This window comes from Peromyscus leucopus, chromosome 15, assembly GCF_004664715.2.
Source record: "Peromyscus leucopus breed LL Stock chromosome 15, UCI_PerLeu_2.1, whole genome shotgun sequence".
In the NCBI taxonomy this organism is placed as follows: domain Eukaryota; kingdom Metazoa; phylum Chordata; class Mammalia; order Rodentia; family Cricetidae; genus Peromyscus; species Peromyscus leucopus.
Window position 1 is genome coordinate 21486767 of NC_051076.1, and position 24339 is coordinate 21511105.

General features: G+C 43.9%; 1 protein-coding gene across 5 annotated transcripts; it reads right to left on the minus strand.

Annotated features, from left to right (window-relative positions):
* Positions 1-6818: 6818 nt before the first annotated feature.
* Zbtb18 (zinc finger and BTB domain containing 18) lies at positions 6819-15296 on the minus strand. Of its 5 annotated transcripts, XM_028865506.2 has the most exons (3): positions 12782-14616; positions 9827-10514; positions 6819-9714 (listed from the first exon to the last, which is right to left on the minus strand). In XM_028865506.2, exons 1-3 carry the CDS (start codon positions 12792-12794, stop codon positions 9705-9707), a joined length of 711 nt encoding a protein of 236 aa, XP_028721339.1. In that variant the 5' UTR covers positions 12795-14616; the 3' UTR covers positions 6819-9704. The 5 variants fall into 5 exon arrangements, with proteins under 5 accessions (XP_028721339.1, XP_028721336.1, XP_028721337.1 ...); XM_028865503.2 differs by lacking the exon at positions 12782-14616 and adding an exon at positions 14996-15296 and having other exon boundaries at positions 6819-10514; XM_028865504.1 differs by lacking the exon at positions 12782-14616 and adding an exon at positions 14819-15235 and having other exon boundaries at positions 6819-10514.
* Positions 15297-24339: the final 9043 nt, after the last annotated feature.

A 24339-nucleotide genomic window follows, 5' to 3' on the forward strand; every position in this document is an offset into this window, starting at 1 on the left:
ACACCTTTAATGCCGGCACTCGGGAGGCAGAGGCAAGGGGATCTCTGTGAGTTTGAGGCCAGCCTGGTCTACAAAGCGAGTTCCAGGACAGCCAGGCCTGTTACACAGAGAAACCCTGTCTGGAAAAACAAAAAAAACAAAACCCAAAAAAAAAAAAAAAAAAAATGAGAGAGAGAGAGAGAGAGAGGAGAGAGAGAGAGAGAGAGAGAGAGAGAGATCGATCTACATTAAAAAAGGAAGGCTGGGAAGGCTTGTGATTAAAAAAAAAAACTTTATCTTGGTGTAAAAGCAAATTATTTTTATAGTAGTATTGCTCCCTAAAAATCTACTGAGCATCTTTCCTCTACGAGGAAAATGATGTGTACATCCATGTTCACATTGTGCCAAGGAAAAAGTGATAGGGTATTATTCTGTTCTTCTTAGAAATGAAGAAATGAATGTGGCAGAGGAGGACCTCTCCTCCTGCGTGGCATGAATATGTCTTCCTGACTTTGCTTTGAAGCTTCTTTCCGGTAGATGACGGTGAGAGGGAGTGAGAAGTAGTCTAAGAAAACGGGGCCAGGAGGGGAAACACGGAGTCTCCCACTTGGGCAGCAGAGGAGCTCTGAGGATCCCGAAGGCTGGCACCTCAGCACCTGACCAACGCTTTTCTTCTACCTTCCTATGAAGTACTCTGGTCATTCCCCGGCCGGATCTGCCAGGACTGAGTACTGCCTCGTTGTGGCTGAACAAATAACATTTTGTTGTTGTTGTTGTTTTGAAACCCAAGCAACTCTTTCCTAGCTGGGGGCATGAAGGGAAAATGTGAGTTGGGGAGATGCTGTTGGGTTTCAGTTCTTGCGGTGAAGGAGAGGACGTCAAACAGCCCAGACCCCAGCAGAGAGTACCCTGCCGTATTGAGACCAGTTGGATTGGGCCAAAGTCGAGGAAAAGACAGCATTCCAATCTAGATTCCAATAGTAACAGTGTGTAGCAGACCCCAGGCAAGGTAACCGTGGCACATATTACAAGTGAGAATTTCATCACAGAGGTATGGCCAGGGTGGAGATTCAGATTCAGCCTTGATGAACCTAAAGCAAGGGATTTGACCATCCTGTGCCTCTAAAGAGAGAAGATGTCCATCTGTAAAATGAGACCCACCTAAGGTTTGGGGAATGTGTGAAGTATGTGCAAAGACCTGAATCCGCTTCTCTCTCCCACATCTTGCCTGGGCTGGTTTCTTACCAGAGTGAATGACATGGAAGATACTTCTGTGCCTGCCAGCTTCGAGTGTTCATGATTCTAGGTTAGTCCCGATGTGAGAGAACATGCACAGCAGCAGCAACCCGGGAGGAGAGACAATCAGACAAACACCACAGATCTTGACATCGGGGAGAATTTCTGAGCCATTCAATCCTTAGATTTTCATAATTTGAACAACAAAACTAATTTATTATTTTAAAGACCATCAGTCCAGAATGCAAATATTCAGACTAGAGATGCAGACTTAGGTTTCGATTTGTTTCTTGCTTATAAAGCTTCACTGTTATTTTTGGAGAGATTAAAAAATATATATATATGTATTAATACATTAAAAACAACATGAGGATTGATAGCCTCATTCTTGGAGGTGTTATTTGACTGACTTTTAAACAACAAGCACGTCAATCATTCAAAACCCTTGCATGCTGGTCAAGCCTACAGAACGCCTGTCATATTTTCACTACAGTATTATTTTTACTGCACCTGACATAGCAAACCGAATAAATGACGAGGCACTCCCTCCCTCCCTGAGCACAGAAGTGGTTCTAGCACCGCTTCAAGGCATCCCTCAAGTAAAATAACATATAAATAGAACGTGAGAAATCACCACATTTTTCTAGACTTCACACTTACTATGAAAAGCAAAAGTTCTTTGTGCCCCAACATATCCTCTAATTTCTCTGCCTTTTGCTGAAGGTTTTCATCCAGTTTGATGTCATTTATTGTAAGGAGCCCCAGAAATGCCTCAGCTCCTTTATCTTCAGGCTCAGGACCCCCCACCTCACCCCCTGGCCGGGGTATATTAACACACAGCTAGCTGGTACCCAGGGTGGTACATAGGCCAATCTAAATTGGAGTTTTCATTTCAAATTTGTTCCCCCCCCCTTTTTTTTTTTTTCAAAATGGTAGAGAGACATGAAAACAACTTGGCTGGAAAACTCAGTTGTGCCATGGTGTCAAAATCACTCAGTGAATAAACTTTACCCTCTTGTAAATAAAAGGCCACGGAGAAAACTACAAAGTAACATCCGAGGTAAGAATTGCAGTTTGTGCTTCGTGAACAGTCAGACCTAAGGAAACACTCATCCAGCAGACATCAGCTTCTCTTGAGATTATTCACTTGCAAAATCTTGGGATTTTGAAGAGATCTGAAATTTTACATAAGAGACTCCGGCCTTATGACTGTACGTTGGCTATAAACCTCTGTCGTTTCTCCCTCCTGCCATACTGAATCTAGAACCACCTTTGTCAAAGCCAGGTAGAAATAACTTTACAAATCTGATTTTCTTAAGATATAGTTTGTTTTTCCTTTGCTTGCTTTCTCTCTTTTTTTCTTTTTTCTCCAATTTCTTCTATTTGAAAATGATTTTAAGTAATGAAGAAACTGTTCTAAATTAGAAAATGGGATTTTTTTTTTTTTTTTTTTTTTTTACCAAATACACATAAATGTCACTAATTTCTATGGTCGCTCCAGCTCCAGCCATACTTTCCTTCAGTATTTTAATTACTGTGCTATTGTGCTCTTCCCAAAATGGTCCACAGCGATCTGCTCAGGAGGCATTGCTCTCTAGTAAACATGCAAATGTTTCAGTATTACCAAGCCGTTCTATGTGCTATAGTTTCAAAGAAAAGGTTTCCAGAAAAGGCCCATGTATATTTTCAATCTCTTAAAAATTTTTTTAAAGAAAGAAAAGTTTAAATGCTTTTACTATGATCAAAGCTCATCTCAGATCATCAGAAACACAACATGTTAGTCATTAATAATCCCCTTAGATTTTAAGGTGACCCACATTTCAATGAACTGTATGTCTTCTTTTTATAGGTTTGAGTAACTATATTCATACATGCATGATTGATACGTATCTTCTAAGTTCAGTCACATATCAAAAGTTAGCTCTGGTCTGGCATGACACATAAATAAAGTCATGCTACTCTTTCAAGTTCAATGGCATCTGCATACTTTCTGTATTAAAACAGATTTAATCTACTCCCACACGTTTACCAATATTAAAGCGCATTCTTTATGCTCCACTTCATATGAACTACGAGGACACTTCTGACAAACTTGACTGTTTGGGACGATGACTTTTAAAAATTCCAGACTCACATTAAGCATGCATATTGACACCTAACAAAAGCCACCTCATTTAATGATTAACTGCAGAGATCCTAACAGACTGCACGCGGTGCTTCCGGTGAACGGACTCTCTGAGTGTCCCAGGACTCTCAACCCACCCTGCACACACTCGGGAAACTGCTCCTGACTAAAGGTGCTACACTCTAAAGCCAAATGGGTTTGGGTTGTTTTTGTTTTGTTTTCCCTCTCCTTCCCAAAGGAGACAGTTTCCTAGGACCTAATAGCAAATCCATTCCTAACGTTTAGAGAAGGAATACCTTATTGAGGGAGTAAGTGACCACAAATTCAAGACAATCTTTGGTTTTAGAAGATATTGTTAAAGATACCCTTCCAACTAAAGAGAAGCATCATCCCACATAAAGCTAGAAATTGAAATGAAATTAGTAAATACCAGAATAGAATTAGGGAAGGTAACTGGATACTTCATCCCTCTCCTTAAAGCCCCTGGTCCAGGTTTTTTGTTTTTTTTTTTGTTTTTAAACAAAAACAAAAAACAAACAAACAAACAAAAAAACCTAATTTCTTTCAAGGGCTTGAATGTGCTAAAAAAAAAAAAAAAAAAAAAAAAAAGCTATTCTATATGTCTGAACTACCTGGAGAATTAATTACAACTTATTTAGCATAAGCAGAGACATGATAAAGAATTTTGATTTTTAAAGAAAACAAAACAAAACAACTGTTCCACTATTGCTAGTCATTGATTCATTTCTACCCAGGCAACCCTTCTCCTTAGTGTGGCGCATTTGGAGTTCAGTTTCTTCCACAAGAAGTTACGAGAGTCATCAGGTGAGGATTTTTATTTTAAAGGTACTGGTTTGCAAAACTGCCACAAGCTTCATTCTGAAGTTTCTCTTCAAACCAATTTCTAAAAGTTCTCAATGTTGTCCCCAAGATGCCACTTCTCTGCCGCCATTCTGTAGGCTGATGAGCAGGGTGGCGAAGGCTCCAGACAGAAAACGGCTGACAGAGCTAGCTTGACTTCAAGTCTGATAAGTGACTGTCCGTCTGTCTGGACCAAAGGATCACAGATAATATGCCAGGATTCCGCAGGCAAAAGGTAGGAAAAAAAAATCTAACATAAGGGGACAAAGTCCTGTCAGTGTAATAAAGTTGGACTCTGGCCAAAATGAAATTCCTAAAAGCTTAAAAAAAAAAATAATAAAGCCACTGCTTTAATTTCAGATGGCATTATCTCCAGTTTTTAACGGCAGAGGACTCTAGTGGAAATGACAAGCTTTTCTGTCCCGAACTTCAAACCTCAGCACTTACTTCATCCACTGTACCTTATCAGCAACTTCAAACATTGCAATAAATAATAATCATCAATTTAGGTCATTATCAACAATTAAAGATTTTCTACCCAGAGGCATGTGCAATTTCCATTATTAGGTTAGAACTCGAATTTCTCAACTTTATAAGAATGAACTAGTCAAATGGTGCAGAAAATTTTGAGATCTTAAGATATTAAAAAATTTTGTATTGGATTTTAAAAATGGGATCTCTCAAGGTTTGTTTTTTTTAAAAAATGTATCTTATGTGTGTTTTATCTGTAAAACTAAGATGTTCAAGATTTTTAAAACAGAATTGCTTCTTAGTTTAAAAAACCCAGCTATTTTTATAGTACTTCGAAACCAAAATTTACTTGAAAAAAACAAGCATTTTTTAATATGTATTAATTTAACGTGAGCTCATCCTTACTAATATAATGTTCACTTTCTTTCTAACCTTCCAAAAACCTGTTTTTAGAGACTCATGTAAAATCTGTTAAGGGTAAACTCTACTCAATTCACCTATTAATCCGATAGCATAATTAACCAGGAAGGAAATCCCCAACTGGCATCCTTAGTGTCCTCTCCTTGTCGGCTATTCCCCAGGGTTCACCTAGCACACAATGCTGGGCCCACAGCAATCCAGGCCATAATTGATTATCTGAAAGAAACAGATGTTTTCAAAAGTAAGTGAAACCATATTTTTACCCCGCATTTAGGGATCAGCCAGATGTCACTGGAGGGCCTGATTGTACAGGTTTCCAACTAGATTGATTGCATGACAACTTTCTTCAATGTAGTGAATAAACAATGGATTCTTGCATATCACTCGCCAAATGTGACCATTTGTGTAGTAACATTCTATGTCTGTTCTACGGTATTTTAAGGAGTTATTTCCAAGTCATAATCAGAACGCTGTGTTAAGGAGTACATCCTGTGAAGGATGTACTAAGGTGGTTCTCACTTAACATTAAGACAGTCAATGGGACTGAATGATACGTCAACCCTCAACATCTTCGGGAAGCTTTAACGTACAGAAAGATGAAAGGCATCTCTCCTTCTCACTTGCTAACTGCTCAGGGAATTGGGGAGGCCAAATGAAAATGTTCCCTTCAAGTGAAATGTTGTTTAAAACCAATCGTGAGTTGTTACATTATTTTTTTTTTCAGTTAAAAATTGAATATCATTCCAAACTGCAAATTATTGCTTGTATCTTATGATAAAATCTTTATGGATTTCTAGCCAAAGCCATCAAAGACCTTCTAAAGGGTGTGTTTCACACTATAGATCCCCCATAAAATATTAACCTTACCATGGGCTTTTTGGTGTAATATCTTAAGACAGTAGTTGTGTAAAACTATTACTTCCACATTTGTCTTTAGGATTGGGAGTTATGGACAGTTCAAGATTTAGTATTTATACAACCGCAGGACCTGGGCCCCACTGCAATCTAAGGCCAGTGTGACAATTCCCCCAAGTCCTGCATATGTGTGTTCTGTCAATTCTGCGGGCCAACCAGCCCTTACCAGACACATACCCAACAGGACAGGGAAGAAATTGGGGCAGGGCAATGACTAAGAGGAGGAATAGTTCTTTCTAATGATGCACTGCTTAAGTATGTTTTAAAATTAGAACTTAAACACTAAGATCTTTTGAGTTCTGGTAAGAAAAACGGACATACACAGCTAATCTTAACAACCGAATGCCTGCTAATTCGATTGCCTAGACTTCCACTCATTAGCCAAGCAGTGTTCCAAATTAAGACATCCGGTCTCCTTCAATTTTCCACTTAAGCCAGAACATGGGAGAATGGATTTGACCAATCAACTTAGGATAAAACCATGCATGGAAAGTGACTTGCAATTGTATATGGGTTAATAGCTGCGTGTCTTATGAAAAACCTACCTCGCCACTTGAAGTTCTTTGTATTCACAATTATCTAGGGAATTACCTTAACAGTCTTGATCTACACTGTAGAAATGGGTCATATTTTTAAATGTGTATTTAGTGTCTTCTTAAATGATGAGAACATGAACATTTCCATTTGGGTGATCCTAAGCATTCTAATAACTTCATAACCTGAACGAAACTGATATTAAAATGAAGATGCCACACACTATACAAACTTCAAAATCTGTTATGCAATCATAATACAAAAACCACACAGGGAATTCTCAGTTCATATAATTTATTGCAGTTAGCACACAGTTTAAAAATTCACCAACACACCAATAGTACAAAACTAAACAGCATTATAAGTTATTCCCCCTCAGGAAATAAAACATACTATGATTGTCAAAGCTAGATGTCAGTCTAAGATTTAGAACAAAGGAAGAATGTGAAACTAAGAAAAAGAAAAAGCAATCACTCACAATGACCACAAAAAAAAAAAAAATCCAAAAAAGTCCGTTCTCTCACAGACATTGATTGTCTTCTCTAAATTAATAAAGATTATTTTAACATAAACTGTATTAAAAAAACAACAACAACAACAAAAAAAACAACCTAGAAACTCTTCAAGTAACTAAAGATAATGCTCCAAGGCCATTTTCACAGCTTTTTTTGTTTGTTTGTTTGCTTTAAATGCCATTACAGCCAAATTAACATACATTTGACCAAATATTTCCAAAACAGTCCAGCAACACACAATGGAGTTTTCCATTCAGTATCTTAAGCACAAAAATAGGCTATGTTTACAGTAGTTAAGGCGATCAAATTTTAAACAAAAGCAATTAAAAAAGAAAAAGGGAAAAGAACAAACATTTTCCATGCTACTCCCATAGACCTTATTTGTAAGTGCAAGACAGGAAAACAAACACTGTGCAAAATGCTTCTCCCTTGCGTGCTGGTCATTAAAACCACACGTTGGGCTGCAGCCTGTGCTGCCGATACACATAGTCTACTAACCCCCTTCCCCACGTCAATCAAGGCAGTTCAGTCCTTTCAGCCTGGGGCTTTTTCAGTCCATAGAATCTTTTCATGAGTTAGGGGGTAGGGGGAAGGAAAGGAAATAGGGAGAAAAAGAAAAGGGAAGCAAAAAAGGAGAGAGAGAGAGAGAATGACCTATGACCTATTGTCAATTTGTGCAGTAGTTATTCTAAAAACGCTCAGCTGGGTACATGTGTACACCTAAACTCTGAGCTGGCATGGGTTCTGTGCAATTACAAGTGTGTTATAAATGCACACTGCACATGCAAATCTTTAAGCCGTTTGTAAACATTTATATGTTCCTTGTAATGTAGCGAAGTTATCAATTTGCAGCTTAAGTTTTTATTCAGCTTAACAGTTTCAACTTAAAGACAGTGGGAAAAGTCAATTTAAATTATATAAAATAAAAATAAAAACAGTGCATTTACGTTCTTCGTAACACCAGTTTTTTTCCCAAATGGTGCTATTTTTTTTCTAAGGAAATTAAATAATTTTAAACTCACTCGTTAAAGTTATACAATGCAAACAAAGACAAAAAATATATTGAAACTCATGCATTTCTGTAGCGTTAATATTTACTTTTCAAGACTCAACTAAGAGCATCAACACAACCTGTCAAGTTCTTTGACACCCCCCCAGCCCGTGTAATCAATTACAGTATACAAGAACAGTAATTCACATTTTAACACACAGTTCAACACTGCTGAAGCTGCAATATCCTTTTTCATCCCAAGCAAACCTTCCCAGACAGCCCCAGTGACCCAGTGTACTGTCAGAATTTCTCTCACTGGGAACTGTCAGAAAACCACAAGTTGCCACAGAAAGTTTTAAGTCAACTGCTTGTTTAAAAATAGATAATCCAGCATTTCAGAAATTTTCCATTTGGGTCTAAAAGCATTCAGGTTTCCAACAGCCAGAAAATATTCATGCAATTTGAGACATATAAAGAGGCTAATAAAACTGGAGGGAATTTCTACTTTGAAAACCAAACAAAACAAAACAATGTGGGGCACAGGAAAAGCGCTCAAGACAATGCAGTGTTTACAAAATTAAGCCATATGAAAGCATTTTGTGACAGAACCATTTGTTGAGAAGGATTTATTGGCTAACTTGGCCTACCCCTCAAAGGAAAGACACCTCTCTACTTCTGACTTGCTCTAAAGTTTCTTTTATCAGAATGCTAAATTAGTGAGATTCTCATGCTATTATTCTAAAGTGCAAAAACAAGTTAAGATCCCAACTTTTCAGTTCCAGGAAACAAGACTGCTTTTAGACCGTACCACAACTATATAGAGATCTATGTATATATATGTATATGTATATATATATATATATTATTTATATATATATATAAAATTATTTCCAAAGTTCTTGAGAGCTATCTTCTAAGGTCCAGTCTCTGACAGTGGGCAAGCTCAGCGCTTCGCTTTTGACCGACAAGGAGTTCACCAACTCACAGTGGAACTTGCGGATGTGTCTGTACAGGTCTCCCGACTGCGTGAACCTGCGCTCACACCACTTGCAGGCGTGGGGCTTCTCTCGAGTGTGCACCACGGCGTGGCGGCTCAGGTTGTGCGAGTACTGGAAACTCTTGCCGCACTGGGTGCACGTGTAGGGCTTCTCCCCCGAGTGAGTCCTCTCGTGGCGCTTGAGGGTGTACATGCAGGAGAAAGTCTTCCCACACAGGGAGCACGTGGGCACGTTGACATCGGCGGCAGGCTTGCTGCGGATGCCATCCTGCTCGCGGAAGTGCGTGCTCAGGTGGATCTGCAGGATGTGGGGGCTGGGGAAGACTTTGTTGCACAAGGGGCACATGAAGATCTGGCCTGCGGGGCTCAGGATATTGGAGACATAGGGAAGCAGACTGCTCTCCATGCCCCCTTCCACCTGGACCCGCTCGCTCTCTGGGGTCATCATCTCATCGTCGCTGGCTTTGTCCTCCCGATCCAGCTCCCTCAAGACCGAGTCCTCCCTCAGAGGAGCCAGGTGGGCCGGCTCATACTGTACCCTGTTGTTAGTGCTCACACTCTCTTTCACAGTGCTATGTTCCATGTCATAGTCATTAGTGCCAACATCACTCTCATCACAGGACGCCTCTTTCTCCACCTTCACCTGCACCAGGTTGCTTCTCAGCACGTCCTGTGAAGAGAAATAAGAGCTGTTCAGATTTTCAACTCCTGAAAGGCTGGACTTGACAGACAGGTCCAGCACACAGTCAACATCTGCCGAATCCCTCACGGAGGTGACAGACCTCTGGGACAAAGACTCTGTTGAGCTGCAGGGGCTGGCTACTGTTTTTCCAGCTGCTGTGGCGTGTGGCTCGGCCTCTCCGCCAGCCTGGGGGATGCCTGCTGAGTCTGAGGGCAATCGCATCCACATGTTCCCAGGCTCAGCTGCCAAGTCCCTTTTGCTGGGTAGAATGTTCAATTTCTCATCTTCGCCTTCATCTTCATCACTGGGCAGGTCACCTGCCATGTGGCTGCTGCCGTCTGAGAGGCTCTCGACTTTGTCCGAACAACTTGAAGCGTCTTCTTCTTTTTTGGTGCTGTCTGCTTCTGTGGTGGCTTTCTCTTTCAGCTTCTTTTTGCAGACTTTGACAATGTCATACATGTGGAGATAACTGGCAGCTGCTAGCACGTCCTCAATGGGCAAGTCTTTGAACTGGAGTTTCCCTTCATACATGAATTCAAGCAGGAGAGCGAAAGCGGGGGCTGTCACAATGTCGCTGTTCAGATGAACAATGTCTCTTTTGTCCAGCTGGTCCTTGTAAAAGAGGTGGAAATACATGCTGCACGAAGCCAGCACAGCTCGGTGCGCCCGGAACTGGGCATCTCCCACCAGAACAGTGCAGTCACAAAGAAAGCCCTGGTGTCTCTGCTCGCTCAGACACTGCAGCAAATGTCTGCTGTGGTCTGGAAACTCCATGCTGTCTTCATAACCTGGGGAAAGAGGAGGTTCTCATTAGAGCCTGGTTAGGAGTTTAGCCTCTGGTCCCCACTTTAAAACAAATCCGCCTTAGTGGAGAGTTCCATGTCTATGAATTTTAAATCAGGCTCACACCCCACAGGACTCCCAAGTCACACATGCGACCTAAATGCACTTGCCAAGGACTCCCTCACCCTTCTCCGAACTCCTGGTCAAGTTTTTAAAGACTTCCTTTAGCTACAGCTTATTGCTGAGGACAAGAATCCAAACCTCTTCCAGAAGAAATTTAACCAACTACTCAGCAGATGACGTTCCACAAAACCTACAAGACAGCTTTAACTTCAAGAACTCACAATAACAAAGCAAAGTTCCACACAAATTCTGAAGGACTCAAGGAAACTTGCCTAACCATTCTTTGGATTTGATCACTTCTCATACCTGACTACTTAAGAGAGCAAACTGAACAGACACATTTGGCTGAATTGAGGAGAAAAAAATGAAATTGCATAATTAGTCCAGAAATCAGCAAACAACTTACTTTTAAAGTCAGAGTGTTACAACAACAAAAGCCCTGTGTGTAAGAACAGATGTTGGTGCCGTAAGATTTGCAGGTAGTACACACGCCGGAGATCAGACAGAACTGCACCCCGACAGATGGAAAAGATCATCTTTACTATGAACAAATGCAAACATTTTAAAATGAATGGGGGGGGGCTGTTTCTTTGTAGAACAATATTATTAGCACCCAGAGAGGCTGTTAACTCTGAATATTCTCATCTAAACTTTGATCTGCTACAGGGCAAAACAAACTCCATATTAAAATGAATCAAACTTTTACCACTATAAAATGAGGTGCAAAAACTTTATAGGTTCAATATTTAGTATTTTTAAAAAGCCTTTCTAGAAACACAAAACACTTTTTTTCCCTGGCTCTGCCTTCCCTCACCAACAGAAAATACTTTGTTTCAATAATAACTTGATAGATCTTGTTTTCCCAGCAGTTCTGTTCTTTCAATTATGCATCTTTGCCTTGTTTTCCGGCAAGGGAGGAGGTGAGGGAGGGAAGGCAAAGAAAGGGTCAACATTCAACTGCAGTGGCTACAGATAAAGAGAGCCCACTTCCCCATCCTGGGAGCAGAAGCAGGGCTCCCAGGCATCCACCCCAGCAAGTGCATCTGAGGATGGTGGCTACGGAGTTAACATGCAGAGCCAGCTTCCCTCCTGTCCACACGCTGCTGAGACAGTCAAACTTTCATCCTAAACTCAGATACCTCCTGAAAGACACACCGACAGAATAAACCAAGATTTACAATACAATCACTTTAAGTGCCCCACAGCTAACATCAATCCTAATCCTGGAGAGGGCTAAAAATAAAGATTGGAGGGCAGCTCACAAGGTAGCCGTGATCAAATTAGGAGGCTGAGAGGACAGGGAGGGCCGAAGAAGGAAGCTTATAAACATCTGATCCAGCTGACTGTGGCCATATGGCAGCTGCTGCCCAGATAAAGAGATTAAGAATAGAGGGTGCGATTACAGCTGTCTGGCCAATTCAGGCAGCTCGAATCTACAAGTTCTAAATTAGTCGCTAACACTGAAACTCCTGCAAATAATTATTGTTATGCTGAAATAAAAGATCTCTTAAATATATATTTGAAAGAGAAATGAGGAAACTGGTCAAACTATTCTCCTAGGGACAAAAGTTGTCTTTCTTTCCCCCCCCCTTCTTAAAAAAAAACAAAAAACAAAAAACCCAACAACAAAAACCCTCCGGTTTCAAAAGCACTACAGCTGTATGCTGCTTTCAGTAATGCCTGCCGAATGTTTTGAGGAATAAAGTTTCACAGTGGAATTAATTACACAACAACCTAGCTTCTTAACCAGAATAATCTTCTCATGTAAGTTTGAAAGCTGGATTCCAGACAGTTTGCTGTTTCTGCCCCCCTCAAGCAAAAGGAATCTAAACAGCACCGAACAACAAAAGGCACCTTAATCCAAAGTGATCTCAAAAAGCCATATTCCAAAGCCTTTCTTACCATCTGAAAACTTGAAATATTTCTGTGTATTAAAGTTATTTACTTCCTCAAAGGGAAAAAAAAATAAAAATTTAAACCAAGCAAGCCCAAGACTTTCAACTCCAGTAAGACCATCACTTCATGCTCAATTTCACATATTATTCATAAAGTGGATTAGAAAAGTAATGTGATTTTTTAAAAAAAAAAAAAAAATTAAATAAAACACCCAAACAGAAAGATGCTCCATCTAATCTCTTGCTACTCCTACCTTTAGGACACATAAACTTGATTAAGTCCTTCCCTCGGAGTCTTGCTGGCTCCAGGTCTGTTACATCGGTGGAAAAAAAGCAGACTAAGAGAGACAGATGCAAAGTGGAGATGATGTTGGAGAGGAATGAGATACCTTCCCCACCACAGATCCGCACACACTAACTCCCTGTCTGTGTGTTAGAATAAAAGGCTGAGGGATGGCAGGCTGTCAGCTGCTCTGACATCATGTTCAGATGGAAATGCTACCTCCAGCTGCGCTCCTTTAATGCCATATGCTACTCCTCTACACTCCTGCCACCAGCTTTTTCTTAGGAGAACTTTTCTCTTCTGTTAGTATAAACAAAATACTTCAAAGTCTTCCTTTTCCCCCCCAAACTTTCTAACAGAAGAAATTGAAAAACTCAGCATATGGAGTCCTACTGTATTTATGGAATCGCAACACTTCTGCCTCAAGTTGGTGGACTGGCTTACATATGACAGCACACTCGAGCTCAGTGCTATTCAGGAAACCCACATTCACTTTTATTCAACTCCAACGTCTAGTTTCAAAGGCAGCTTAGGGATATTTTTAAACCAACCCATTTGACATCTCCAGTCCCATTTCAACATTATTACAGCATGTTTTTCCCCCTGCGGAGATAATGGTAGACATCTCCAAAATGTTGGCAGACTTATTAAAAACTATTACTTCAGCGTGGCTCACCTTATTATTTCACTCTTACTTAGCAACTTATCTGCAACTACCTCCCAGGAAAATAATTCACACTGCCACCGTGAATGCAAATTTCCATTCTCAGCATCAACAAACTGAAACTGCACTTTCTGAAATCCTGGAAAGTATTTCAGCTCAATAAGGCAAATTAATAAACCAACACAACCCGCTACAGTCACTTAGAGTGACCACATCTCATCTTTCTGCTCAGAAAAGGCGTCACTTTGTTTTGCCCTTGGTCTCTATCACTTTGGGGAAGGGGCTGTAATCACCAGGAGAGGTGGGAAGCCAAGTGTAGACTTTGGGAACTTTCTTGGCTAGAGTTTGTGGGTCTTTTCTAATGGCTGATGAAATGTTAATGTAACCGGGGCTGGGCCGCCCGGTTCCCTGCAAGGTGCTGCGACATCTATGAATGTCAGGACACATCTCCACAGACTTGGAAGGGTGAAGAGTAGAGAAAAAGAAATCGGGGCCGGAGGCGCACACGTCCCAACCCAGGCGACAACCACTTGGGCTCGCCTTAGAAAACCGAGGCAGGGAGCTAGAGAACAAAAACCCCAACTCTGTCCTGCCCTCGCTCACGACTCACAAACCTAACTTTCTCTAACTTCGCCGTGAATGACATAATTCTCAACTCGTTCTGGAGGCACCCTGTGCAGATACATTACTTCCCAGCCACACACACACCCTCTTCTCCGCAGATGCCCTCGCCCCATTCCAATATATCCGACATTAATCACCCCGTTTACCCAGTGGGGTGGTGGTGGGGGTGACTGACAGTTTAATGAGCCCCAAGCACCGCAATGGCCCGGAGACATCCACTCCACAGACCAACCCGTCCAAGTCTCGCTACCGCGGACCCACGGAGGTTCTGTGAGGTTTGGGGTTTTGTTTCTCGGAGGTGGGGGCAGGGTGCCCCGGGGTGTGTGTGAGGTTTGAGGTGGGGGGGGGGAGATGCAAATCTTCGCGCAGTTCGCCGTGCATAAAGCACTCAGGGAAAGAGGAAGGGTGAAACCACCGGGAAGGAGGTGCAGGGCAGAGAGCCGGTGCAGCAGGAAAACACCTTCCACAACGGCCGAGAAAACAGACCCGGGTCGCGGCAACAACAAAAGAAAAGTCGCAAGAAGCGGCGCGGCGACCGCTCCCCCGCTGCCGCCGCGCGCCAGCCCCCGGGGCCTCCCGGCAACCGCAACCCGGGCGCCGCGCCCTCCCCCTCCCCCGGCCCTGCAGCTGCACCGGCCCCGGAGCCGCGGCCGTCCCGGGCGCTGCAGCTGCGGCGGCCCGGACCCCTCCCCCGCCCGCCCGCCCGCCCGCCCTCCGCACCGGGAGGCGCCGCCGCAGCTGCACCGAGTCCGCCCCGCGCCGCAGCTGCACCGGCCGGGGAGCGCGGCCAGGCGAGGCGAGGCGAGCCCGCACCGCCCGCCCTCCGCCGCACTAACTAACTCCGCCCGGCGGGAGCCCCGCGGCCGGCAGCGGGGCAGGGCGGGCGCGGGGACTCACACGGAGCGGCCCGAGTCGCCGCGTCCCCGCCGCGTCCTCCTCCTCCTCCTCCTCCTCCTCTGCCGCCGCCGCTGGACTTGTGGGCGTCCTCCGCCGGCCCCCGCCCGCCCGCCGGCCCCGGCCCGGGCCCCGCGCGCCCCCGCCGCCCCCCGCCCGCGCTGGCAGCCTGAGGCGCGCGGCCGAGCCACAGGGCCCCACTCTTTCAACGGCTCCCCATGGCAGCAGCCCAGCGGCGGCCGCAGCCTGCCAGACGCACGGGCGGGAGCGGCGGGCGGGCGGGCGAGCGCGGCGCCGGGCCGGGGGGCGGGCGGGCGGGGCGCGGGCGGGGGGCGGACGACGCACACGCACGCACGCGGCGGCGCGGCCCAGATGTGGCCCCGCCCGGCCGGGCCGCCCCGCGCCGGCCGCTCTGCGATTGAGCGAAAGCGGCGGGCCCCGGTCCCTGGCCCGCCCCCGGCCGCAGCGTTGCCCAGTAGGAGAGCGGTGTTTCGAGGGGGGCGGAGGAGCGGCGGGACTGACGGGGCAGCTCGACCAATGGCAGTGGCGGGCCGGAGCTGCCGCCTGCGCGCGCCAATCGCAGGCGGCGACTGTTGGGTGGGCGTGGCCTCTTCGGGGAGCGGGCCGCGGCGCGGCGGCGGCGGCGGCGGCGGCGGTGGCAGCAGCGGCGCCCCTCTGGGTGACTTGGCCGTGAGAAAGTGAAAGGAGCCCGCAGGCGGCGGCGACAGCTGCGCGGGGAGGGGCCTGTTTCCAGGCTGGAGACGAGCGCGTTCTGGGGGTGTGGAGTGAGTGAGTGAGTCCGCGTGCACCGCGACGGCCATAAGTATACTTTTACACGGGGCAGGTGTCCCGGGGAGGCCGAGCGCGCGGGGCCGCAGCTGGCCGGGGCCGGCCTGGGGCGGCTGGGTCTGGCCCTCCTGCGGTGCACGCTTGGGCCGCGTCCGCGGGGACGCGCCGCCTCCGGCCTGCCGTGTCTGCCGCCAGGTGCACGGGGGGCCGCCAGCTCGGAGCGGCTGCGAGAGGCGCCTTTTCCCAGCGTCCTCCGTGCAAGTTTGCAGCTGCGTTCCTCTTCACGATCCCCGCGTCCCGTCTGTACTCACGGTGATAAGCAAAGACACTGCCCCGAGACCAGTCTTAGAGTTTTCCAGGGAGATTGATACTTGGAGCCGCTTTAGCTTGCTCCTTAGTGGTTACTTAACGAGCCACGGCTTTACTTTACGGAGGGGAGAGGCGTTATTTTGTGTGGCGCTTTCCTCCCTTCAGATAAACTTCCTCCGTCGGTACCTGTTCTTTGTAGCTAACCTGTGCCGATCGCCGCCGCAGCAAGGAGGAAGTGGAGAAAGGTTCTGCTCTCAAGACAGTGGAAGGCAAGAAAAAAGTTGAGTAATAAGTGGGGGAAAGATGATTCAAGACAATAAAACAGAAAAACTGCCTAGCGAGGCAGCCAACACACTGTCTACACGGGGTGTGTTTACTCTTTGCGAAGTGATCCCAAACTGGCAAGTCCTGTTGCTAACCAACTCGCCAGGAGACCTTGCTAGCTGAGCAAAATCTGCTTTCGCCTTCTTCCAGGTCAACCGGGTAAAGAAGTTGAAAGTAATTGTGTGGGCAAATCAGACATATTGAATTGCTAATGAAGAAACTCAAGAGTACACAAAGTCTCTAGAACTTTGATATTCTGTTAGAAACGGTAATGGCTTCTACTCTTTGCTCAGCCCTCTTAGGTTCTCACGATGGGTGTCAGGGGGGGTCACAACGGTTCAGATCTGACTCAGACTTATTACTCCATGCTTCCCAGAAGAAAAGAGACCCAATCTCAGTCTGTTTCAAGTTAGATGAGTCTACAAGTGTTTTTGGTTTGGTTTTTTCCAGACCATGTCTCTATACTGTCCTGGAACTCACTGTGTAGACCAGGCAAGCCTCGAACTAAAGAGATTTGCCTGCCTCTGCCTCCCAGACTCTGGGATTAAAGGCATGCACCACCACACCCTGCTACAGGTATTCTTGATGAATGAAACACACTTAAAAAGCATAAAAAGGAATATATATGTTTCATGGAGAATTCATGAGGATAAAAGGAAAAAGACGTTTGTATTATTAAAGTAATTTCTCACCAATTTTTTAACAAGTGAATATGTAAATAACTGATAATGCTAGGATATCAGATCATAAATTTATAAGAAAACTGGGACATTCAGATTATCCACCAAAGCTTACACGCGGTTTTATGGTCCCCAGAGGGAAACCACAGCGCTGACAACAGGTTTATAGAATGGACCTGGAAGTGGAGCTGAGGGTCCCAGAGATGGTCTGCAGACACTGGTGGGTCGAAAGTCACAAATGTCGCTTGCTTTATTTGGGGGCTGTTTTCCTCCTAAGCCATAATTAGTATCCATTTTGAGAACTGAAAAAATATGTCCAGGAAATACAGACTAAATGGATATTTTAGGAAGCCAGTCTGTCACCCCTTATTGCTGTGACAGTCTTATCCAAGGTCCCTGGTATAATTGTATTTTCTCTCTCCCCCCACCCCCCAGCTTCATTTAAACTATCTTACAAACTTAATGCATGAATGGTATTTTCAATTTTGGTTGAAAAATCATCAACATACAAACAGTATGATTGGTGTCATAGGTGCCTATACAGAAGGGCTACTGTTGGTATTCTGCATCCATTGGTTCCATGGCAGGTAAAAAGTCAAGAATCCCAAATAACTCCTCTGAAGGATGCCCCACTCCTGTACAGTAGTCTAAACACATTAACCATGAAGCAGAGAGACTTGACAGTTCATTGTTTTAGAGCTGATAGACTGCCCCCAGCGCCCACCTCACACGGTGAAAACAAATAGGCAAACAGTACCAACACTGATCTACCGGAGAAAACACAACGCAGTTGCTTTCTCTCTGAAGAGTGGCTTTACTGCACGATTATGATTCACTCAAGCGTTTCTGGGAGTTCTGAAATTTAAAAAAAAAATGGTAGTAGAGATTTCTTGCTAGGGGACAAGTTTTATGTTTTTATGACGTACGTGTCAAACAATAACAATCTAACAGAATAAACGTTGACGGATCAAATAAAATTTGATTTGATGAGCAGCTCCATAAAATGAATGTCTGGTTTTTTTTTTGACGTGAATCACAAGTTAGAGCGTTGAAACGCCATCATTGATTTTATTGCCGGTAACATAACCATGTTGAAAGGTATGAAAGTAAATTTTAAATATTGCGTTTATGAACATCAATTTCATGTATAGGTGGAATTTTTACTAAAAAAAACAGAAGTAAACAATAAAAGATCAAGTAAGCCGTGTAAGATGTATAACAACTGTTACAGGTATCGAAGTATGACTAGAATTTAACACGATTGTTTGTTTTAGGTAAGCACTTCCTGTGTTTGCTTAGGCTGCCCTTGACCATCTAGAGTCAAATAACCACACTGCATCCCAAACAGCAGCCATGCTTGGCTCTGACTTTAATCTATAGATCTGTAGAGAAAAGGCACACTAAAATAAAAAGTTTGTTCAAACTTCTGTTAAACTCACTACTTTCCATACATAGCATGAATGAGACTCTGTGAGCTTTCTGTTTCTTTTTGAGACAGATAGCACTCTATGTCACTAAGCTGCTTGAAATTTGTAATCCTATCTCAGCCTCCCAGGTGCTGGAATTACAAGCAGGTGCCACAACCCCCAACTGACTCCCCCACCCCCACCCACTTCTGTGGCTCTTAGGAAAGAGCAGGTTTATATGGTCTGAAGGGAAGAACGGGCACAGAAACACAGCGAACGAACTGGAATTCACACCGCAATGATGAACAAAGAATGTGCTCTCTCTCTCTCTCTCTCTCTCTCTCTCTCTCTCTCTCTCTCTCTCTCTCTCGTGTGTGTGTGTGTGTGTGTGTGTGTGTGTGTGTGTGTGTGTGTGTGAATGCAAAATACACTTGGGGCCAGTGAGATGACTCAGTAGGTAAAAGCACTGGGTGCATAAGCCTGCCTGAGGACCCACATTTTTAAAAAGCCTGATGGGTGATTGCAGTTGATATATTGTGCACCCCAATAAATTTATCTGGGCGTCAGAGAACAGAACAGCCACTATATTAAACAAAGGTTTCAGCAGTGGTAGCACATGCCTTTAATCCTAACTTTCTAGAGGCAGAAATCCATCCGGATCTCTGAGTTCAAAGCCACACTGGAGAACAGAGCCAGGCCTGGTGACACACACTTTTAATCCCAGGAAGTAATGGCAGGAAGCAGAAAGGTATGTGAGGCATGAGGACCAGGAACTTGAGGCTTTTAGCAGCAGTTCAGCTGAGATCCATTTGGGTGAGGACTCAGAAGCTTTCAGGCTGAGAATTCATGGAAACAGGATTAGATGAGGAGTTGTTGAGGTGAGGTTAGCTGTGACTTGTTCTGTTTCTCTTACTTTTCAGAATTCATCCCAATACCTAGCTTCCGAGTTTTTTTTTTATTATTATTATTAATAAGATCTTTTAAGATTCGTGTTACAGATGATAGGGTGAAAGGTGTCTGTAGCTCCAGAACTATAGTGAGAGGCTAGGGAACCATCCAGCTTCAGGGCTGGCTAGCCTGGAGCAGGCTGTATAGCAGCAAAAGAGGACAGACTACCTCAACAATATGGAAGGTGAGAGCCTGCTTCTGAAAGTCCTTCTTTAACCTCCACATACATAGTATGGCATGCACTCACCTGCATTCAAATACATACAAAATAAGTAAAAATATTTCTCTTTAAAGATAAGGTCTCGGGGCTGGAGAGATGGCTCGGAGGTTAAGAGCACTGACTGCTCTTCCAGAGGTCCTGAGTTCAATTCCCAGCAACCACATGGTGGCTCACAACCATCTGTAATGAGATCTGGTTCCCTCTTCTGGCCTGCAGACATACAGGCAGACAAAACACTGTATACATTAATAAATAAATAAGTAAATAAATCTTAAAAAAAAAAAAAAGATAAGGTCTCACTACGTAGCACTTACTAGTCTGGAACTTGCTGTGTAGACCAGGTTGGCCTTGAACTCACAGAGAACTGCTGCCTCTGCCTCCTACGGGCTGGGATTAAAGGCTGTAACACCATATTCAGCCAATAAAAATGCTTTAAAACACTTAAATACATATGCACACATTTATAATTCTATAGAGCACATTATGTACCAAATCATTTCCCAGGCTATAGATTGTGTGACTAGGAACCTACACATTAAATACTTGAACTATGATTGCCCAGCATTGGAGATAATCCCTTCAGATTGTCAGCCCCAAAGCCAGAAAATGTGTTAGAAACTCTTGAGGGAAGATGCTTGCACAAGGTGCAGGGGCAGTGGGATCACCTCTGTGCTGAGAACAGAGCGAGCTACACCGGTAATTCAAAACAGCTGAGGGGTAAGAGAAGCAATGCTTCTTCCGGGAATGGTTTTTCCTGTGTAGCAAGTTCTCGGCTGCCCTCTGTAGAGTGGGCTCTGATAGTGTAGTAGCTGAAGGAGGTCAATAGTTCAGGCTTGCTTGGGACCAGGACTGGTTACTTAGAGACCTTAGGAAGAAAGCAAATGTATTTCAGTAGTTTTTCAACCCACGATCCCTCTTCTCGGTTTCTTTTCTCTCTCTTTCGTAAAATATTTTATGCCTTATGGCATATGGAAGTTTAAAAATGCATACAGTGGTGCTTTAATAGTCAACCTTGTTCTTGCTTTCTGTGTGTCCATCATCTGCTTCATAAGTAACACAGGGCCACCACCACCCCCAACCCTCCCAGTTACACTGGTAATAGAACCCAGGGCCTTGTGTATGCTAGGCAAGTGCTGTACCACCCACCCACATCCCTCACTCCACCCCAAGCTGGCTCCCTTCCTTGCTAAACAGAAAGTCTGCCTACCATCTCTTAATGGGAGTTCAGTCACTTACTATTTATTAAATGTCCACCTAAACAAAATAAGCTGGTACAGGCAAGGCTACCATCCTTGAAGATCACACAGAGCCTCCTGAAACCAGATGTTGAAATGTTGAAGGTACATTAATTTGGATCACTAAAAGACGCATTCATTTCATCTGCCTGTTTCTTTTCCCTAGACTGAATTATTTGTAATAATCTTACTTACATAACTTTTCCAAATGAGTATTCTAGCAAGAAAGATTTAGTATGAACTTAGAGACTAAGGGGATCAATTTTTCTAGAGTCCCACAAAGTATGTAATAAACAAGTGATTTGTTTTGTTTTGAAAAAAGAATAAAAATTCTAAAGACGTAAATACTAATGTTCATGATTGTGTTTGGCCACTTCTGTTGGATTGTGTCAAAATACAGGGTACAATGAACCCAGAAGCCAGTGAGGTCTTTTCTTCACTTTAGAGGGAAGGCAGCCATGGGGGTCTGAGGGAGTAGGAGGAGTGGGGATTGGGAGGGAGTAGGGGGCATAGGACATGGGGTGAGTGTGTGTGTGTGGGGAGGGGTAGACCATACCCTTGTTCTACTCCAGGTGCTGAGTAAATGACAGAAACAGTGTCTACCCATCTGCATTCCAAATAGGGTAGGAAGGCTCTCTCTGATCTGTTTTATTTCTATCCTTCATGGACTCAAACAGGCAAAAAAGAAAAAAGCTAAAGATACATTCCAAAGTTATTGATCGAGCGCCTGCAATGAGCCAGAAAAACAAATATGGACCCACATTCTCATGGGTCCTGTAGAATTTCTGCTGTGTGCTAGGTGCCAACCACACACGGATTAACATCACCCCTTTTATTTATTATGTATAAATGTCATCATGAGTCTTATTTCAGTGGCTAATATATTGATGTCTGATAAATGTGTAGCAATCCCAACCATCATAAAAAAAAATCTTTTCATTAAAATCTTTGGTGATAAAGAAATTCTAAACCTTTAACACAGAATTCTTGATACCTACCAGATTCAACCTAGTCTCTGTAATAAGAGCAGACAGAAGGTTAAATCTCACTCCAGAATTTCCTTTGCCCTTAGCGATCACATGCAATTCAGGAAGTTACTTCCTTTACAAAGAACCAGCATTTATGCTCAAGACTAAAATGATTATTTTTAAAGAACCCATTTTACAATGCAAATGTGTATCTAAATTAAACTCAGTAAAAAAAATAAGCATCTTAAATTGAATCTACAGTAATGACTTTATGGGAGACAATAGGGAAAGTGGTTCTTCAGTATGAACTCAGGGAAAATAGATTTTATATCCCTCTTTGGGACTTTTTTTCCGGGTAAGTTAATGTCTGGCACAGCTTGTACTGAGAACCCATTGCTCAGAAGTTACTTTGTAGCACTGAGGCTGTTCAACCGGATCATGTCTGTAGGAAACATTGGGTAAAAAATAACAAGCAATCTGGTTTGGTGGTCAAGGGCAGCTGGCACTCCCAGCACTCAGGAGATGGGCTGGAGAATCAAAGTTCAAGGCTAGCAAGGTCTACATAGTGAGTTCCAGGTCAGCCAGGACTAAGCAGAGACCCTGTCTAAAACAACGGAACAAATAAACCCAACTGACAGCAGTCTACAATGCCAAGCCATACCTTAGCACTTGGAATAGGGGACAGTCACAGAGACACCAGCTCCCTAAGACACAACAGCCAGCCACAGAGACCAGGGCACAATGACACACAACAGGACATTTAGACAGAGACAAATGCAGGCCGAAGAGGACAGCGGTAAGAGGCACTAGCCTCTCAGAGTGGGAGTGAGGAGATGGTGACTGGAGGTTGACTGAAGAGATGGAGAAATGGCAGGCCCCCAAGGGAAGCGGGAAGTGGTCCTTGCATGGTGAGGAAGGAGCACAGAGAAGCAATGGCCACAGCAACATATATAAAGCAGACATCAACCCTCCTTTCAGGGCTCTGCTCATCACCGCCACTAATTTTTTTTTCAACCCTTGTCTGCTAATTGTCTTTAAAAAATGCTTTGTGAAGTTACTAGCTCCACCCCCTCTACCCCCCACACACAAAAAAAGACTAGAATACACTTTGTATTGAACATTTCCTAGGCACAAAGTATGTCTGTGTTGGTTCGCACACACTTGTATGCCTTGCTCATTTGTTAGGTTGATTTTCCTGATGAGATCTGCTTAGTACCATCTAGAATTCTTAAGATGGGTTCATTGATTGTTGCTTTAGATTTAGCCTACGGGGAACATGTGGGCCCGTGTTTGTTTGACTTTTCAATGAGAAATATGAACTTCCTTTTTGTTTTTGTTTTTTGAGACAAGGTTTCTCTGTATAATAGTCCTAGCTGTCCTGGAACTAGCTTTGTAGACCAGGCTGGCCTTGAACTCACAGAGATCCGCCTGCTTCTGCCTCCTGAGTGCTGGGATTAAAGGCATTTACCACCACGCCCAGCTGAACTTTTTTTTTTTTAAACATAACTAACCATACTTTAAAATAAATTCATTAATTTGACCGTCACTGAATCACTATGATACAGGGTCTGGAACTAGGGATATTGATGTAATTGTTCAACGTCAGTTGCTGAGCAAAAGACAGAAATAGTGTCTACCCATCTGCATTCCAAACAGGGTAGGAAGGCTCTCTCTCTGGTCTGCTTTATTTTGATCCTTCATGGACTCAAACAGGCAGAGAAGAAAAAAACTTAAAGATACATTCCAAAGTTATTGATCGAGCACTTGCAATGAGCCAGAGAAACAAATATGGACCCACATTCTCATGGGTCCTGTAGAATTTCTGCTGTGTGCTAGGCAGTACATTTGACCCAAGGGTTCATCCTAGGTGCATAAATCAGCTTTCGAAAGAAATACGTTTGTAGAGGCTAAAGCTGTGGTTCTCAACCTGTGGGCCATGACCCCTTTGGGGATTAAAAGACTCTTATATGGGGGCCACCGCGGACCATCAGAAAACACAGATATTTACATTACAATTCATATTACTAGCAAAATTACAGTTATTAGGTAGCAATGAAAGTAATTTTATGATTGGGGGTCACCACAACGTGAGGAACAGTATAAAAAGGTCATAGCATTGGGAAGGTCTAGGACCACTGGGCCAGAGCCATGGCTCAGTAGTTAAGACCTCCTATGGCTCTTCTGGAGGACTGCCTCTCCAGCTCCACAGAATCGGCTGTTCTCTTCTTGCCTCTGAGGTCACCTGTCCTCAGAGACACACAGCCATGCGCACGGCCCCCTCCACATACACACAAACACATAATAATAAAAAAAATCAAATATGTCTTTAAATATTTTAAAAATAAAGAATGTTGAACTACTCTGTTAACAATTCAGGAAATTTGTACAGCCTCGGATACTTTTCCACTTTTTATTTTCATTTGGTTCTGTTTTCAGTGCTAAGGCGTGTGCAAGCTAAGCTGTGCTCT